Below are 19,778 nucleotides of genomic sequence, written 5' to 3' on the forward strand. Positions count from 1 at the left end.
TTTAAAAACGTCTTCATTAATCTTTCAATACAACAATACAATCAAACAAGATTCCATTGCAGAAAAACCACATAGCAAAATAGAACTACACACAAACATATCAGGGCCACTGATACTGAGCTACATCTACAGTTACATAAAGTCCATGTCAGCTCACCTTGGTATCTTCCTTTATGTTTAACTTGACCTCTCTCTCCCTAAAGGTCTTATCTGTGCCTTCAGCTGGACATTTCCTCACTTTTTGCTGCTGTAAGTAATCATGTACCTGTATGTAATTTCCATAAAAGGCTGTAAATGACTATACATGTTGTTGTATCGTGTTATGGTCATGAAGGAGTTAGTTTTAGTCTTTAGTCATGTAAAATGTTACCGGGTGTTCCATCCATCCATTTTCTAACAGCTTCTTCCAATTCAGGGTTATATGGGAGTCAGATCCTATCCCAGAGTGCACACGGAAAAATACATGCACACACTCACACCACGGCTCATTTTCCCAGGGGTCAACTAGCCTACCAGCATGCCTTTGGACTGAGGTAGAAAGCAAAAGCAGAGGAAATCTACAGAAACACATGGAGAACATACAAATTCCACATACAAAGATAGTACATCAGGAATTACCAACCACAGTGCCAACCACTGCACCACCATACCATCTTACTGTCAACAATTGAATGCAAATTGAATCTCAGCATTTGAAAAAAATTACACTTACACTTGGTGATTCCCAGAATAAATCCAATAAGGAGTAATCCAAAACAGAGGGCTGCCAGATTATACATAATGTATTGCATCCTTCTGAATCCTAAATCCAGAAAATGTTCAAACATTTACAATTAGACATTATTTGCTTGCTTGTTGCTTGTCTTTGATCAAATTAGTTGCTTTTTCACTCTGGTTTGTTGCATCCAACCATGGTTCTCTATAAAAAAAACCTTGTGCTTAATTTTCTTTTCCTCCTTGATCCGAAGATGAAATAGAAATCTCAAAGTTCGTATTATCAAAAAATGATCATCTTCCTGAATTGTTGCAATTCATGACAAGACAAGGTAATTCCTTTAGTGAGCCAGAAGGTGACACTCCTTTTCCTTGTTAGAGGTGCCTTGTTTTACAATGAGACATGAAAAAACAGTCCCAAATTACTGTACCTTTTTAGTTTGTCCAGCTAATTAAAAGTCTCACTGGTGTACACATCCAATGATAGTGTATTGAAAACATGGCTAGCCCAATTAATTTAAAGATAGCTGGCCGTTTATACCATACATCTCACGTGAATACAGTATATGCAATAAAAGTTGTAAATCAGGTACCTGAACCATTTCTCTTGTTTTTTAGATCTTCTTCAAACACAAAGTTTAGTATTATCATCTCCTTCTCGGTGACATTCATTCCACAATTAAATGTAGCTGAAACAGAAAAAACAGAAAAAAATAAGATATCATTAACGACAAGTGGTTTGTGAAACATTTTATGTGAATCAGAGTATTACCACCTAACCAAATTGTTTCCATATTTGTATTACTTGTGTTAGGTTTCTATTGTTATTTCTGTTCAGGTGCATGATTACATGACTCTCGATTATCAGTGAAATTTTCTCCAGCCAATGACATATATTCTCATTTCCTCTATTCTGTGTTTCAGCCTTTCCTCCTATAGGAGATGGCAGCCATTCAGGGAAATATAAACCCACTTTAATCACTTTAGCTTTGAGATCAACCAACTTTGAGGTAAACCAACTTGCATGCAATTCTGAGATCATTTGTAGCAGAATTTATACCATCCCAGAAAACATTTGTTCTCAGACTGCTGATGACAAGAAAAACCTAAGATGGTCCTTAGAACTACTGTATTTTTATTTGCACGTTTGTACAAATCCTGGCTTTCTTCAATTTGCACTGCCAAGACAGAAGAAACAGAAAATCTTGCATATCAAAGCGGTCATTCAAAGTGTAACTGCACTAAACTCAAGAAGAAGAGGTGAGCAAGTGTGACATACCCATGTCAGCTTTGCTGCAAGCTTCTCTGTCTTACAGTCCCAATAGATCAGCACACCACAGCACAACACATGCTTATGTAAATAATCCTGATATAAAGCTGGTGTTTGAAAGGACTGTCAGCTGGCGTTCCTTTATACAGTGCTGGCTGTCAATTATGTGAGACAGGTCGGTGTCAGTGCAGGACTTACTACCGCCTTCGGTGTATTTTATTGTTTTATTTGGAAAAAAAATGCTATTCTTGCTTAAACAGGGAAAGAAAGCTATTTCCTGAAGTTAAGCTTTCAGTGTTTTTTTGGCAATTAACCAATACCTTGTGAATGAAAACACTGTAACAGTCCTGCATCTCGGTCCCTTAACCCAAAGATCTACAGTATGGTACTGTATGTAATGCATACTACAGTATATACAGACATGCTAACCTCCTGTCATTTGTATCCATTCTTTGTGTGTGTATTTCAACAAATCGGGAAATAAGAGCTTCTATGGTTCTCTATTTATTCGCACACAGCTAGAGTATATTATAATGTGTATATGTGATCATTATTGTCCGTTTAGGCGTAACATGATGTCAATGCATCAAACTGTCACCAGGCTCCAGGCCTCTTGGGGCTAAGGCTTAGCTTCTTGTTGCTGACTACTACCAGTTGCAGATCATGTGCTAGACGGGTGTTTTTTAAAGGGGACTGAAAGAGCCGAGATCTTTGGGGGCCAGGGTCAGACTATGCAGTGGGAGGTCTTGGTCCAGCCTGGGGTTACCTCTTTTGTAACATCGTGCACCGCATGCAGCAGAGACCTGTGGCAATGGTCTGCTTTGTAAAAGGGCCACACAGGCGTGAACAGTGAAGTTTCTTCTTCTCTCCCAATGGAAAACATACACACACCCCAGTAGCTTTGGGAGGTAGAAAGGATTCTATTTCCTTTAACTGTAAAAATGAAAGTGCTTTTGAATCTTGCAGTTGAGAGGACAATGTCAGCTCTTGCTTTAAATAGCTTCCAACCAGACTCATAAGCACTATCCTTTACACCCACTGTAAGAATTCTGATTTCTGGACTTTTTCCATGTCAGTTTATGCTTTGATAGGGATGCAAGGAGTCACAGCGTAGTCCAGTGAAGGTCAGAGATTAGTTTAATTATAACGAAAATAGCCACTTCCGGAGATCACTGAAGGAGACACACACAAGGTGTATTTCCCACAGTTCCCCAAATTGTAACAGTGTTACAGAGGGATTTATAGTCAGAGTACAGTCATGTTATTCCCATGAATGATGATTTAAGAGTCCATATTCTACTTATGGTCCAGCGGCTGTTCTTGATGATGTTATCCTGCCTTTCAGCTACTGTATTTCTGTGGTGTCATGTACAACCGTACAACTGTTCAAAATTATCTCAAGCCAAGCCAGGAGCAATGACTCCAGGCCAGATCCAGTTTTCTACACTTTATATCCCAGGTTTGCTTATCAGACTGCTTTATCACAGGTATTGCATGTGTATTTTTTCCTCATTCTATGGTCTGTTTGTGTGGTCTGTGTAAGTACTTTAGGACAGTGGTTTTCAATCATGCTTCAGGGGAATTACTGGAGCAGGACTGGAACAGTACAGTATGTGTTGGTTTTCATTTCAATGGCAGTTTACATTAGCAGGTCCAACCAATGTCTTTAATTCATCCACTTGCTTGTTTTGACTTTTATGTCTTGTTTTGACTTCTAGTGTGCGATGCCCTGACGAGCTCCAGTGCACCTGCACCAAATTCCATTCCACATTCCACACGTGGAAGGAGCTCGTCAGGACCATCTCAAGTGAGATCAGGCCGGGTCTATCAACCTTGTTAAAGGGAACATCACAGACTATTTCAGCCCTGAGGGATCCCTCCTCAGGGTTCAGATATTGAGTTTCAGTAGTGCGTCGTCGTCGTCGTCGTCGTCGTCGTCGCCATCTCCTCCTCCTCCTCCTCCGCAGGATTGCTCCAGGACTTCTCCCATTTGGGTTTTCCCCACTACCTCTTTAATTATTTAATAAATCCATCTAATCTCCACTGCTGAAACTACTCTTGCAATCATTAAATTGCTGTGCCCTAACTTTCATCTGTGGGTCTGGCATAACATAGTGTACTTGTTTTTGCACTCATGTCTGAGTTTTACCAATACAATTCAATGGAATTCCTGACTTCAAGTGTTATGGTTTAGCATTCAGAGCTTTAAACTGACTGTCCTCAACTTTAACTCTGTCTAAAGAGCTCTTGATACTGTTGGTCATTGATACATGGTGCTTTGACACAGGTGGGACTGATAATGTATATATTGTTTATATATATATATGAATTGTAATATTCCCACAATTAGCTCATTTCTCTTCATACGTAATTATGGATATAATTAATCTGGCAGTTGGGAGTCTTATTCAATGTTTTATGAATTTAAAAATCTGCCTTTAAAAAGAAAATATAAATCGGTTAGCCTGATTTAGAACTTTTTTTACAGGGAGCCACTGTTTTAAGAGAGAATGGTATGCTAAATTATACTGAATCAGTAAAAGAAAATAATTAAGAAATCATGTTTTCTCCTGAGTGATATGCCAAATAGTGTTTAGTCCATTTGATATATTGCTCAGGAAATGTGACTGCCTGATCTTGAAAAATGCTGACATTATTAAATATGCATTACTGGAAAGGCACAATCTCAAATAAAATGCAAACTGGCATGTTCTAATCTTAAGCTTTAAGTTTTTAAAGGCAAATATCTATCTTGTGGTAGAAAGGATACTCCTCTGGGTGAGTATGAATTAAATGGCTGAAAAGCAGTATGCACTCTAAGGGTGGATATACTCAAGAAGTTGTCTTGATTATAGCTATATATATATAATCAAGAAGGATAGTGATTATAGTCTTTCTGTTAATGGTGTGGTGTGCAGTTTGGCGAGTAACTCCTGGGCGTTATGATTTTCTTTTAAGATAAACCATACAAGCTCTAAGACACTGACTTTAGTACATTTGAAAGTTTTTAAGTCTTCTTTCTGAATGTGTTTGAGGAAGGGTAATCAATATTACACATGAATGTACTGAGTGGTATGCTCACAGAATGCAGTATATTGACAGAAACAACAAGGACGTGATCACATAAAAGACTTTGAGGGTTTTTAGCTCATAGCCTTTGTCAACAACCAATTTCCAATCAGATATGAACCTTAAACTTGTATTTATTCAATTCCTGTTAAAAATCACACTTTTAAAAGCTTTTGCTAACATTACTAGCAGAACAAAAGAAATGTCAATCATAAAACAATACACTATTTAAAGCACAAAATGGGATATCATATAATGTAGATCTTCAAGCAATTTTCTACAGAGTTCACTAGAGCAGAGTTCACTAAAGTTCATGATGCAAGTGAATGCATGGTGCTAAACTCAGCTGTAAAAGTACAAACAGAATCACCTAATAATTTGCAGTGTTATGGTGCTCTTTGGCAAATCCAGTGCTGTTTGAAGGAACAGGGCATATCATTGAGTCTGCCATTCTTTATCTCCCCACAGTCTTCCTTTCCATGATCATTTGGTTCTCCAGGAAGCCAAAATCTTAAAGACAGAAAAGCCTGTTACTCTTCAGGATTCCCCTCTCATTAAGTTAGTCTCACTATCATGTGCACAGTTCATCCTGAGTTGGGCTTCAACACCTGTCTCTTAGATACTCTCCCAGCAATTAGTCACATAACCCCTCTCCCAGCAACAATGAATTCTGTTAAGCCAAAGTGTTGGCCACCCTCCGCAAGAGAATTCAATGCTCTTGGGCTTCAATGAGAAGATTCCGCTCTCAGTGATGGGGAGTATAAGGGATGTAGTGAAGGAATATCCATGGAATCCATGGAATAAACACCTACGGATGTTTTGAGGACTGGAGCTATGCTGTGTTAAACCAACCAACCCTGTGCTTCATATTTTGGTGGAACTCAGAGAAGGTTAAAAACAGGCAGTTACAATAGAAATGAATAAGAAATGAATGGTATCCAGCAGACTTTACTTATTTTCACAACTCAGCTGCTAAAGATCTGGGAAGGAGCGGAATTGTAACCTACAGATCCTGAGCTTGGGAGTTGACCTTCACCTCCCTTAGTGCTTTCAGTTTTGTAATGATTCAGGTTTTTAAAAGTTTTTAATAATTGGGGAATCAAAGATGCTTAGAATTCCTGAATGACTGTGGATCTGAAGGACTTACCCATTAGTGGACTTAACCATTTTCTGCAGAGATCTTTTTAAACTAAGGTACCAAGGCCCACAGAGTTTAAGTAAAGTCAATCTATGCTTTGGAATAGGAAGAACTGAAAACTTGCAGTGACTAAGGAACAGAATGTTGTAAGTCAAAGTGAGGTTTAAGAGGATAGTCCTTCTCAGCACTTACGTTTTGGTAACGGAGCTGCCATCCAGCCACTTCCAGTCATTTTCCCTCTGTAAATCATTCAGTCCCACCCAGTGATTTAACCTGATAGTTCCTTCAATGAATTGCTAGAAACAACAGTCATTGATGAAGAATCATATGGATTTTAGGCTTGAACTTGAAATAAAAACAAAATAAGCAAATAAACTGTTTTAAAAATGATACTTTAAAAATAGTTTACAAAACATTGTCTTTCAAACAAGGGCTTATTCCCTAAGTAAGAAAGTCCACTCATTTGTCAAATGTGTAAACCAGATGGATCTTTAAGATGCAGTGTTAACTCTAGTGGACAGATTTTTCTTAAAACCTGTTAAAACTTAAAACCATTTCTGGAAAATGTCTTCTGAACTGTCCTTTAAACTCTCTAATCAAGAAGGATTTTGTTTACATTCTTGTAACAAAGTTTAAATTGCCTGTACTTCAGGTCCTTGTGTTGTTCTATAAGACATCAGTAAATACTGTAGAAAGTATTTATAAAAGTTATTTTTTAGCCAGGAGTGTTCAAAGACATCACTAATCTTACTGCAGCAGCACCTCATTTAGAACGCAAAACCATGTATTTTTAACACATCAGCAACTTTATTATAAAGTTAAGCCTGGGTTGAAATTTATTAGCTGCCAACCCTGTAAAGAATGTCCAATCCTGACTATGAGGGGGGTGTTGAAATCCGCAAGGTTTTAATCCAACAAAGCTCTTAATAGCTAAATCACAAGGTGGCTTTCTTAAATGGACAAGTATGACAGCATCCCTCAGCTCTTGAGGTGCTGCTGTTTTAAAAAGACCTAAAAAACCTGCAGACGCAACCTTCCACCAGGACCAGGATAGGACACCCCAGCCGTAAGGTCTGCATGGCTCTAGGGCCCTTGTGGGCCTATGTAGGTTAAAAACACCCTGCAGATTACAACTTGAAATTCTGTAAAAGCATCGAGAATGAGGGCTTTGACACCACTTTGAAAACTTGAGCGATGTAACAGCTGAATCTGTACAGCTGGTAGCATGGCAGCTGTCTCTCACCAGCTCAGCTTCACTCTTAATCATGGTGAGCTCTGAGTCCTGGTTGAGACAGTACTGTTTCGCTTCCTCCCAGGTCCTGTATCCCTTGGAGAAGTAGTAACAATAGCCACTGAAGTGCCTCCAGCCACAGGGGCAGGGTTTTTCATCCCAAACTGAAGATTAACAGACAAAAACAGGAAAACACAGCAGGCTTTAACACATCTGGCAACTGACAGCAGATCCCCCCTTGCAAAAAAGGAGGATTGATTGCTATAATTCAAGGAACGTCCATTCTTCATGTTGTACATCAGAGCACGGAGTGCTTCTGTGATGGAGATTTTGGCACAATGCATTAGGAAGTTCCTTTCTCTACCCACTTTTAGGGGATAATTCATTCTGTTAGAAAATTCCAGGTGAACAAACTTTTCAGAGAGCAGTTGTTCCACAACAGCTACTGCAGTTAGTTTGGCAAGCCAACATTTAGATAAAGAAAGGAATTATGAAGCACTTCAGAATTTTCAATGAGTAAAAATAATATGAAAGTATGAAGGTAACTTCAAAGATTCCTTAAGAAGAGTTACTCTAATTATCTATTATTTCATGAATGAGCACAGTAATTCAAACTGTTGCACTAACCTTTACCCTTTAGAGAAGACAGCTCATCTTTATTATTTTGGACCTCTGTGGAAATCCGAGAGACTGAAAAAAGGACATAACAGAAGAGGTTGAAATCTGCTGAACACATAGACAGTACATTTTAACAGTCGTGTGGCTGTCAGACCCTTCATGATTGTGTCACTGTGTCTTTTCCACAGTGACAGTTTTGCATTGCAAATGCTATTAAGTCAAGAGCAGCTTAAGTGGACTATTGTAAGTGTATTTCTTTGGAAAGTAGTGACAATTCAAATAGAAAATTAATTAAAATCTGCTAATTGTTTAGCTTTTTTAAATCCAGTTAGTGACAGTAGTACAATTCTAATCCTCTAAATATTTTCATGTTTGAGTTTTTTCGTATTTTACCTTATCACTTAGAATCCCTGGTTTATTATTACTATATATCTTTAATCTTTCCACTCAACACTCCCCCTCCCAATTCTTCCCATATCAGATTAAAAAAAAAGTTATGCCATGTTTTTTACTTCAGCACCATGGTAGAAAAGTCAGTATCTGGAAAAATAAAACTCACAGTGAATGCAGAAAGAGTCCAGTCTGAACTGTAGTTCTTGTACCAACTATGCGTGTGAAGACTGACCTTTGCTTTGTAGCTTGGAGATCTCCCCTTCTACCTTCTTCATGTCTAACGCTGCATGAGAGCCTAGGGATATGTACAGTATAAGTGGACACTCATTCACACCTCATTACAATTACAAGGCATAATTACAGTGATATTGTTCTTTGCTTAATCAAAGCTTGAATTTCGTATTTGCTGACTTCTTTCTGCTTGATGAGCAGATGAATTGTCCTCTGGTCAAGGCAATCAAATGAGAAGCTCAACTTGTTATGACCTTGTCATGTCAACTGAGATTGTAAGAGCTCCATTTCAAGCTCATGATCTCCTGAGGACATGCTACAAAGTTAAAATTTCATGTGCTGAACAGGCTGCGTGCGATTCAGTCCTGGCAAACATTGTCAACGCTAGTTTGGATGCTTGAGGGTGACCTGATCGATCACCCTCGATCAATCAAGATAATTTCACCTGGAGCAAATGCCTTTCAAACTTTGAAATTTGTTGTGGTGTTTAATATATAGTGTAGCATTAGAGTTAGGGTTAGAGGTCATCGCCCAAATGGCAGACATCAGATGACCCCCATAAGAAAAGATGCACAAACTGACCTTGATTCTCCATCTGCTGCTCTAAGCTGACTAACTGCAATGAAAGCTGAGCAGCTGCAAAAATAAAAATACCATAGTCCAATCAGGAAACAGGCCCTGCACTACACACCAGCCTCAAACCAAAAAACAGACCTTCAATTTTAAGGTGAGCAAAATTTGATTTGATTGCATTGCATTACATACAATACATATCCCTTCTTTGTTATGTTTGTATATAATTGTCAATATCTATGGTCCTATTGTGAATCAGGATACCATGTATACTGATTTCAACACATGAACAGAAAATTCAATACATTACTCCTCCTTGGTAGCTAGTAAAGGTATTTGGATATGGTAATATGGCACACTCTGGCACATTCACTCTTGTCTTCCACTCTTTTCAGTTTTTTAAATGTATAGTGTTCTGTGTCTTCCTCCACTATTGCTGAGTTCATTCCTGTGATGCAATGGTAGAAGGAAAATAAAACAGGGAAAGAGGAGGCCACTATGTGTTTCCTTTAGTTGTCTACCTACAACACATGAAACAGGAGAGTCTTGAAGCTGCAGTCTAAATAAAATAATAAAAGACAGACTCTTTCCGCAGCTGGACTCCAGAGGAGATCCACCTTTGGCATGTTCTAAGAAATTAAACTGACCTTGCAGTCTGAACTGGGCAACGTCCTTGTCCACCTCCTTTACCTCTGAAGACATCTGAAGGTCTGAAAGTCAGAATTATTTTGACAGGTCTTTATGAGACACTCCCAGAAACTCGACTTTGTGTATGCCTCCCTACCTTACTATTGGAACTTGAATTGTAGATTTTATTGGTTTACAGTATGTGGTACATACAGTACGTATGAGACGGCCCTTCCTGACCCTGCCAAGATTTGATCCATAGATCGGAGCACCCTCAGCTCCACTTCCTGGACAGTGGATAACTTCGCCAAAGCAACAATTAGATTTAATCTAGATTTTAGAGGGGGTTTGACCATCACTTTTGTAACTTCCACAGTGCCCTGACCCCTTTAACACACACGTACTGTGTAGGTCCCAGGGTTTGTTTTACTGTACATTGAACATTGATAATTGCAGTTTTAACCAGAATTCTTTCAGGAATATGGTAATGTGGCTGCTGGAATTCTGATGTGGAGCAAAGCTTCAGAGATAATGTCTCATCTTATCATCTAAAGGAGGGCATGTTTGTTTAACATACAGAACAAGACATCTTCATACCGTACAATACAAAGAGCTACTGGAAGGCGCTGGGGATTGGTAAATCAGGATTTTTGATTATTTTCAGCAGAAAATGAGAATATGCTAATTCTACGGCCTGTTTTGGCAGGATTCTTACACTTTGTTGCTCCCAAAGCAAATCCAAAGACTAGCATCCCAATACAGAGGATCCCCAGTGTGTACACAATGTACTGCAGCTTCCTGAGTCCTGGGACTAAAAAAGAAAGCAAAAGAAAAAAGACACATAGCCATCGTAATCAATTCAGGTGGCGCTTGCTCGTTTTCTCATTGCAACTAATTAGCTTGTGCACTTGTTTTCAAGTCATTCCATGTGTTCTCTCCACCCACAGCTCCTTGTGATAAAAGTGGTTCTCTTCCTTCCTCCTATTCTCAATGTTGTGCTTAATTTCTGTTTTCTCTTTCCTGTGCTGGAACCTGTTATAATTGAAGGGGCAGAGTGAGTCATGTATTCCACCTCTCCACCTCCATTGTACAACCTTTTTACTGTATATTTGGCCACTGGTGAACATAAAGAAAGTCTCTTTGTCATATTTCTGACTTTACAACTAACGAGGCTTGGTATTGAATCTCAAGTAGAACAATTTGAGGAAGATGATTCATATTGATTCCTGCAGTATGATACAGTACATTAGTACCCAGTAAAAGTGTCAGCCAAATGAATTAATAATAAAAGTATAGATTGCATAGATTGTAAACCTGATTATGGTAATAGTCTTTAATTAAGCTTTATTTTATAATAATCTGGGACTTTTACACAAGAACAGCAAAGTGGAGAAGTACCTCAGGACCTCTGTTGTTTCTAGTAAGGACAAGGGCTTTTTCCACTTCTCATTTAATAGGAGCAGAGAGCTCCCTGACTTCATAATCCTGTATATCGTTGTCATCCCCATTGCTGGTCATAAGAAGAGGCTGTCAAATCTGTTAGAACTAGGCAAATTAGCAACTATTTTCACTGCTTGCATAAGGTACTTTTAATCTTCCACTAACAGTACATTATTTATTGGGCGCATAAAACATTGTCATCTAGTTGACTTCCTGCTATTTACAAAGTCTAACCCATAAATGTAACTATAAAGATATCAAATGTGCAAGAATATGGCAAGAAAAGATCCCAAGCTGGTACTGTACCATTCTTCTGCTTTTGACTGAGGTCTTCTTCCCAGTTAAATCTTTGTGTGATCATCTCCTGCTCAATGGTGCTCATTCCATAATTAAACGTTTGAGCTGCAATGGGAAGATGAGATATGTACAAGTATATCCGGAACTGTGATTACAAGTGATAACATTTGACAACTCTTCCAATATGACTTTGAAGTATGCTGGGTTCTGTTTATTTAAAACAAACTTGCATGTTTGTTCAAGCCCTGTCACCTTTCTCCTTTGGTGTCTCTTCTCCTAACTTCCACAAAGTTCCACAAAGTTTTGTGTCTGTTGCCCTGCCTTTAAGAGATTTTGAATGGTGTTGGTCCTGACCTCTTAACCCCCTTTATGCTACTATTCCCAGTACAAGGGACCAAGGTCCCTTAAGCTACTGTATTTTATAACATCATGGATTCCAGATCCTCAGGACCAAATCTGGGAGCCCTTATGAAGACAGCAGTCCAGCTTTGCCCATCTGAGCTCATGGTACTGAGCCTTAAAGCGATGTATTGCACATTTTGGAAAGAATGCACACACAATCACAGCCTTGCATTAAGACACTCAGACATCAAAGATATTGGAAAGTCTATGCAATTATAAAATAAAACATACCTGGGAAAGGTTGCTGCTGACAAATATTCTGTATTTCATTCTGAATGGTGGAGATGTTCCCATATATACTCTCTTGTGCCATAATTGCGCTCCCTTTCAGTATTGGGTCCTTGTTTGCTACTGTAGCTCAATTGTTGGAGTGTTATGGCAAAGTGATCTTTACAGCTGGGTGAGTTTCCATTTCTAGTCATATGCATGAATATAAATAGTCACACTAGATTATTTACATCATAGCAAGTAGGCAGGGTTCTGCATCACTACCTCTTAGTTCACACGCATTATGTTTTTATAAAAACAAAGTCTGATTTTTATAACCCTGTTTGATATTTTCTTTGCACCATTTCAATGCGCTACGGCAAGAGTTGCCAGTTCTGATTTTAAACAGCATTAAGTTTTATAGTTGGACTAAATCAAATTTTTTTAAAGACTTGCACAAAACAAAATTGTTTTTTAGGAAAATCAATATTAGGAAAAGTGCAGGTCCAGGTAATGTGTGTGGTAGGGTCCTACAGTCTTGTGCAGATCAGCTATGCAATATTTTTAGTTTTCTCTTCCAGAGGTCCTTAAACTTACAGATCACTCCCTCTCTGTGGAAGAAATTCCTATTTCTAAAACTGCCAAGCCTTGTGGCCTTAACAGCTACAGGCCCGTAGCCCTCACATCTCTCCCAGTGAAAACTCTTGAGAGAATAGTGAAGCAACACATCATAAAGAGCACACAAGCCCTCATCGACCCCCTGCAGTTTGCACACAGGGAAAGGAGGGGAGTAGACGATGCAATACACACACTATTAAATCTGGTCTGTCAACATCTGGACCAACCAGGGACCTTTGTAAGGCTTTTATTTGCTAACTTCTCCTCTGCTTTAAACACAATACAACCACTGTTGCTTGCACAGAAACTCTCAAAGTACTTCAATCTGAATGGCAACTTGGTGGGTGCTAGGCTTCCTAACTAACAGGTCTCAACAGGTCAAATTGGGGAAGTGCTTATCTGGCATTCGCCACACATCAATTGAATCGCCATTGGGCTGTGTAGTCTGCTGTCCCCTATGCTGTACATTTTGTACCTAATGGTTGCATAAGCAAACACACAAATAGACATCCCATTAAGTTTGCTGATGACACAGCCCTGGTCAGTTTATTAAAGGACACGGAATACCATCATGGGCCCATTCTAAATGATTTTAATAACTGGTGCAACAAGTTCTCCCTAAAGTTAAATGTTTCAAAAACAAAGGAACTGGTTATTGATTTTAGTAAAAATACCACACCCCCTCAACCCACTATAATTGATGGTCAGCCTGTTGAAAATGACTATAAGTACTTGGGACTGGTCATTGACAAAAACCTAAAACGGGACAAGTGTTGTGATTATAAAAATACCACCCTGTGTCCTTAGGACATGTGCAGCCCAGTTGACCACAGTGTTTACAGACATCTACAGTCCATTGTCCCCACCTGCTTAAAAAACCACCATTGTTCCACTCCCCAAAAAGGCAAAAGTGACATGCCTGAACGATTACTGCCCAGTTGCATTAACATCTGCGGTGATGGAATGCCTGGAGAAGCTGGTGTTGTCACACATCAACTCCTCCATCACAGAGTCCCTGGACCCCTTGCAGTTTGCCTACCAGAACAACAGATCAGTGGATTATGCTGTCTCCTTAGCTCTACATACAGGCTTGAAACACCTGGACACTAAGAACTTGTATGTGAGAATACTGTTTGTGGACAATAGTTCAGCATTCAATTCCATCATACCCAGCCAACTGGAGACAAAACTCAGGGGATTAGGTCTGTGCAACTCTGTCTGCAACTGGCTGCTGGACTTCTTATTCAAGAGACCACAGGTGGAACAGATAGGTAATAAAACATCAACACCACTCACCCTGAGCACTGGAACCCCTTAAGGCTCCAAGGTTGTACTCCCTGTTCACTCATGACTGCACAGCAAAACACAGCAACAACCGAATCATTAAATTTGCGGATGATACCACTATAATAGGACTGATCAGCGATGATGATGATGATGATTCCACTTACAGGGATGGTCGTACAGCTGCTTAGGTGGTGTCATAGCAATAACCTGGACTTGAACGTAAATAAAACAAAAGAGCTAATAGTCGATTTTCTGAGACAAAGGCCACACACTCACAGCCCACTCGTATTGATGGAACATAACTGGAAACAGTCAGCAGCTTTAGGTTTTTGGGAATTCACATTTCAAATGATCTAACCTGGACTGTGCACATGGACTCTATCTTGAAAAAGGCTCAGCAGTGCCTCTATTTCCTGAGGTGACTCAAACGATGGGGGATGCCAGTACCTGTGTTGGTGAACTTCTACCGCTGCACCATTGAGAGCATCCTCACCAACGGGATCACCGTGTGGTATGGCAACACCTCTTCTTGAGAGAGAAAGGCACTGAAGAGAATGGTGAATGTGGCACAGAAGATCATCGGCTGTGGTCTCACTGAGATTAGACAGCTCTATGAGGAATGCTGCTGTGGTAGAATTCTGGCCATCACAGAGGACAGTCACCACCCCGGGCATGAGCTCTTCACCCCACTGCCCTCGGGCAAGAGATACAAGAGCATACGGACACTTACCACTAGATTCTTCAATAGCTTCTATCCACAAGCAGTGCAATTGGTGAACACATTTGACCATGCTGCTTGGACCACACCTACACCATCTACCTCATTATGATTTATTATTTATTGCACATCTCCAGTCATTGTTTACATGTCTGCATTGTTTACATTCAAACTGTTTACTTGCTTACTTGTACGTTGTCTACTGTTTGTTTGTATATTGTCTTGATGCACTGTCTGCACTTTGTGTTTTTACACTTGGTTTAACAATCAAGAGACTTTCTGTAAGTAAGAATTCCATTGTACCAGTACATGTACCGGTTACATATGGCAATAAAGTTCAAGTTCTAAAAAGGCCAACAGAGACTCTACTTTCTTAGAAAACTCAGCTACTGAGTAGATACTAAGGTAGATAAAACTATCCTTACACTCTTCTACAAATCATTCATTGAAAGTGTCTTAACATACTGCTTCACTTGTTGGTTTGGCAACATAAGTACTGGTAATTGTAATAGGCTGGGTAAATTAGTGAAAATAAGTGGCAAAATAATCAGGAATAATCAAATCAACTTAAGCATCCTTTACAAACAGAGGTTGACCAAGAAAGCCAAAAGTATCAGGGAGTGTGTGTCTCACCCCCTGCATTGTGAATTCACACTTCTCCCATCTAGGAGCCTCTGTGCCCCCAGGCGTAAAACCAACATACACAGGAAATCTTTCATTCCCACTGCAATTACACTCTTAAACAATGCAAAGCTGCTACCTTGTCTCTTGTTTCTTTTCTCCTGTAACACTTCTATATTCTCGTCTCTTTTGATGATGTGTATTTGTGATTGTGTTGTGTGTGACTGTGCTGTAAAACAAATTTTCCCTAGGGGACAATAAAGCTTGAATTTAATTGAAAAAAACCACTGTGGGTCAATTTGATCATTTGTCAGGAACAGCACACTCTTGTGTCGGATGGCTACAGTCTCCGTGTACATTACTGTACTATATTTGCAACCCATGAGTAAGTTATTGGTGAAGTTTGAAGGGTGGTGAATAAAATCTTGCTGCTCTGTGGCATGATTAGAAATTATTAAAGTATACCTTGGTGAATTTGTGCTAGAGCTAGTAAGGCATAAAGTTCTAGCGTAACCAATTTAGGCACATCATGGTATTCCTATTGTCCAGTACAGCAATGAAAAGTGAAAAAAGTTAAAACCATAAGAAAATAAATGTGTATAAGTTAGTAAACAACAACAGTGTAAACAAAAAAACTTTGCTACTCTTTTTACGATAAACTTTCACAAGGATTGGCCTTTCTTGCGTTTGGGCTGTAATACAGTATACATGTTCTAAGACCACAAGAGCCATTGTGTCCACATCACCAACAAGAGTATTTTATGCCATGTGGCACACCTGGGGTTCAGGGTGCTGTAAAGAGGATATTTTAATAAAGGGTCTTCAGGATAACAGACACAGCTGTAAGGTGTAAACAAGAGTGTTCTTTTATTCACAGTGCTAGGAACACAGAACTAACAAAACACCTAACTCTATCTGAGCTGCCACTACAATTATCTGAAATCATTATCTAAAAACAATCAGAAAGCTAAGGAGCTTGCTGTCTCCAAAAGCCAAAGTCTCTTTTCTCAAAACCTCACAAAACACATAGTGTATCCATAGGCCTGTGAAATGGTCACTTTGTTCCACCCTTGGCGCAGGGAATAAGAGAAGCTCTGCTCTTTTCCTATTTTTTAATGGTCATTTGACCAATTGTCTTTCACCAATTAGTCAGGTGACTGATCATGGCAGGGCATTCCAACAGCTTTCTTGGAAATGTGGTTCTGGCAAGATCTGCCATTCTGATTCCACCTAATGCCATCTTAGAATATTTAAAGCTTACATTTATAACAAGATGAGAGATACTGATCTTGAGGAAGCTACATCTGAAAACAATTTAGACCTTGTAATTACAAGTTTACAGTGTGTGTATCTTGAATGAACTAACATTCATTGTATCAATACAGACACTAGATCAGGGCTACAGAACCCTGGATCCAGAAAGCTAATATTCAGCAGGTCTTAAAGACCACACTCAAAGCATCCAGAGCATGTAAAGGCTTTTTAAGTTAAATAATAATTTCACTTTTTGACGGATACAGTGATTTGTTAAATAAGGAAGTTTAGAGATCATCAGAAATGGAAACACCAACATCCTCTTTAATGTCTGTTAAAGGTCAAAGCTGCCAATCCGTGACATAACTGAATCAAATGATTAACTCAAACTTTGTATGTTCCATGCCTTTACAAAATTCTGAAAAAAGAGGTACAGTATCTGCTGGATTGTGGCTCTTCCGGACCTGGGTTGGTCATATCTGGATAAGCTGTAAGTCAACAGATCTCCCAGCTGGAGAAGTGTGACTGCTTGCTTTTGCATTGGTCAGATATTGGCAGGGTTTCAAGCAGTGTATTTTGACCTTGTGTGCAGGTTTCAAACATGTAAGAGGCAGAAACCCGTTCAAAATCAAACAATAAATAGAAACTGTTTCCTGTTTAAAGTAGGTGGGTTTCACTGGTTATTCTCCAGGGGAATCTCTCATGTGTGTAACACAGCCAGGCACGTAGACAGCAATTCTGAAACAAGTTGGTAGCTGTTTGCTGATTAAGTTTATGCTCATTGTAGGTTGTTCAGGTCAGAATTAATCAATGATTAATCATTACTTTTGTTATTCAGCTCATTCCATTGTGTCTGTCAAGAGTGATTATTTGAAATATTCAATCCAATGTATGCACAGCCCTAAATATTTAGATTATTGAGAAATGTGTTATTAACATTTGTTATGAATGATCAACATACTGTGAAAGTCAAAGGCTGATAGAGTATGGGGCCACTGATGGAAGCAATACAATGTGTATATCTGAGATATATGCAATTAAGATGGTATACGCTGATACTGTTAACAGTGTCTGTAAGAACACATTCTTTTTGTTCTACAATTATTTACTGCAGTAATGAGAAAAAGAATACTGGGGTTTTAATGGGAACAATATAATGATAGGTGCACTGAATGCACACTGGTTCAAGTTCGCTGCTCATGATGGCAAAGGAAGAGGTAATATTTTTCTGCTCCTTTGCAGTTCTTATGCTCATTGGAGATATTGTACAGTAGCATTTCTTCACAATACCGTTCGAGTATGGATGACAGGTTTTGTGAACGGATTCTGAAAAGGGCAACAGAAAATACTATTTCTATTTAATAGAGAACATCAGACTAAGACAAAAAGAAATCTGGGACTGCTGCAGGTATTTGTAAAGCAAAATAAAAGCTATTAGCTCACATCCAGACATCACTGGTACAAGGCTGGACCCACGTGATTAGCTGTCTGTAATCGCCTAATGGGGTTGAGTGGGAGTACAGCAGGGGTTAAGATTCCTGCCTCATGTTGCTGGGGCCCTGCATTCAATTCCTAGGGTCATTCCTATCAGTGGTAGTTTGTATGATTTTTCCATGCTAGTGTTGGTTTCTCCAGTTTGCTCCAGTTTCCTCCCATGTTCCGAAACCTTACTGATACTGACTGGCTTCTGGAAAAATTGACCCTGACATGATTGTGTGCATGTTGCTTGTTGGTATACGCTCTTGTTTGCCCGAGACCCTGGAAGGAGCAGTTAGTAAATGGATGGATGGATATCTGGCTTCACATTAGTTAAATTATCTCCTATTGCAGTTCAGTTATTATCTACAGTATTTATGCAGCCAAGCACTGTGCTAAATAAATGTTAATATCTCACATGAGAGTACAATAAGAGTTACCTGCCTGCAATTTAAACCCACAACCTTCCTGATATGAGTTTAGATATACATTAGACTCCAATCTATGGGAAAGGCCTACTGCTCCACACCACTGCTTCCAATATGAAGACCTACACTGAATTTTTGTAAAAACATGTGAATCGGTATGTCTTTTAGAGATTTAAATTAGTTGTAATATTAATTAATATTGCTATTAATTATGCCTTATGCAGTCTACAGTGTTGGCCTACAATGTTTTACAGGTTTTAAACAATATGTACTTTGTACATTATACATTTTGTACATTTACAAATACAAAATATACATTTTATACAATATACATATGCAAAATGTACATTTGATCTTGAAGGCAGCACACAGTCAAGAAGCATTTTTTTACTTGACAGGAAATTAATCATCATATCGTTGTGAAAATCAACACTGCGGGTAGGTGACCTTAGAATGTAGACTATTCTAATTTCCTGTTATGGTACTGTATGTTTTTTTTAGAAATAAAAGCTAAGTGTGATAAATTAGTTCACCAACTTAAGACTTTGAGACATACTATGGCAAATCCCCCTTAACCATTAACGTGGTTCTTCAGGACCTATTAGACATGATCCTCAAGATTTATGGGGTGATATGGAACCAAGATTGAGGCTGGATCAATGGCAGTTTAATAACCTTTCCAACCCTAGATACGTGTAATTATTGCTTGTCTATTGACTGTTCTCTTTCCCCTTTAATGTTAACCTAATGTAGCTGAAAGGCACTGAGCTCAATATGTCTGAATCTAACCTAATTACTTCTGTCTCACCCAAAGACCAAACCTATTAACACACTGCACTTAACTCACCATAAGACTTTTCCAGTCAATCCTTGGTGCAGATTTGAACCAATAGCATACCAGTCTCATCCTGAGACTTTCCTATTCTATTCCCATCATGAGAGTTAACAACCACTCGTATTTGCTGTACTTGTAGCTATTTATAGAGTAAGTCAATGTCAATCAGCTGCATTCAATTCCTCTCATTATGTTGCACTAATGTATTCGTATTCCTCTCTGGACCTCCCTAAACGGCCCTCTGTTGGCTCAAATGAACATTGAGGCTTTTCTGATTCAACTGCTCCATACTGTACATCTTTAGTTGTTGTTTTGTGTCCTGTAGTGATCT

At 39.0% G+C, this 19,778-nt stretch overlaps 1 protein-coding gene across 3 annotated transcripts; it reads right to left on the reverse strand.

Annotated features, from left to right (window-relative positions):
- Nucleotides 1–5,069: 5,069 nt before the first annotated feature.
- LOC102697942 (CD209 antigen-like protein C) lies at nucleotides 5,070–19,546 on the reverse strand. 3 transcript variants are annotated; one of them, XM_069195441.1, is made up of 10 exons: nucleotides 19,460–19,546; nucleotides 11,611–11,706; nucleotides 10,580–10,675; nucleotides 9,885–9,947; nucleotides 9,247–9,300; nucleotides 8,666–8,728; nucleotides 8,050–8,112; nucleotides 7,435–7,586; nucleotides 6,384–6,487; nucleotides 5,070–5,563 (listed from the first exon to the last, which is right to left on the reverse strand). In XM_069195441.1, the coding sequence occupies exons 2-10, from the start codon at nucleotides 11,684–11,686 to the stop codon at nucleotides 5,440–5,442; spliced, it is 795 nt and encodes a 264-aa protein (XP_069051542.1). In that variant the 5' UTR covers nucleotides 11,687–11,706; nucleotides 19,460–19,546; the 3' UTR covers nucleotides 5,070–5,439. The 3 variants fall into 3 exon arrangements, with proteins under 3 accessions (XP_069051542.1, XP_069051541.1, XP_069051540.1); XM_069195440.1 differs by lacking the exon at nucleotides 19,460–19,546 and adding an exon at nucleotides 12,235–12,373 and having other exon boundaries at nucleotides 8,056–8,112; XM_069195439.1 differs by lacking the exon at nucleotides 19,460–19,546 and adding an exon at nucleotides 12,235–12,373.
- Nucleotides 19,547–19,778: the final 232 nt, after the last annotated feature.

Source organism: Lepisosteus oculatus, chromosome 11 (genome assembly GCF_040954835.1).
Source record: "Lepisosteus oculatus isolate fLepOcu1 chromosome 11, fLepOcu1.hap2, whole genome shotgun sequence".
NCBI lineage: Eukaryota > Metazoa > Chordata > Actinopteri > Semionotiformes > Lepisosteidae > Lepisosteus > Lepisosteus oculatus.

Excerpts from the sequence above, each read along its gene's own strand:
- LOC102697942 (XM_069195439.1), bottom strand. The coding sequence starts at position 12,316 with ATGGCACAAGAGAGTATATATGGGAACATCTCCACCATTCAGAATGAA. Across the intron at positions 10,676-11,610 it reads CAGTCAAAAGCAGAAGAATG|TCCCAGGACTCAGGAAGCTG; the intron begins GTACAGTACCAG and ends TTTCTTTTTTAG. Across the intron at positions 9,948-10,579 it reads TGCTTTGGGAGCAACAAAGT|ACCTTCAGATGTCTTCAGAG; the intron begins GTAAGAATCCTG and ends TCTGACTTTCAG.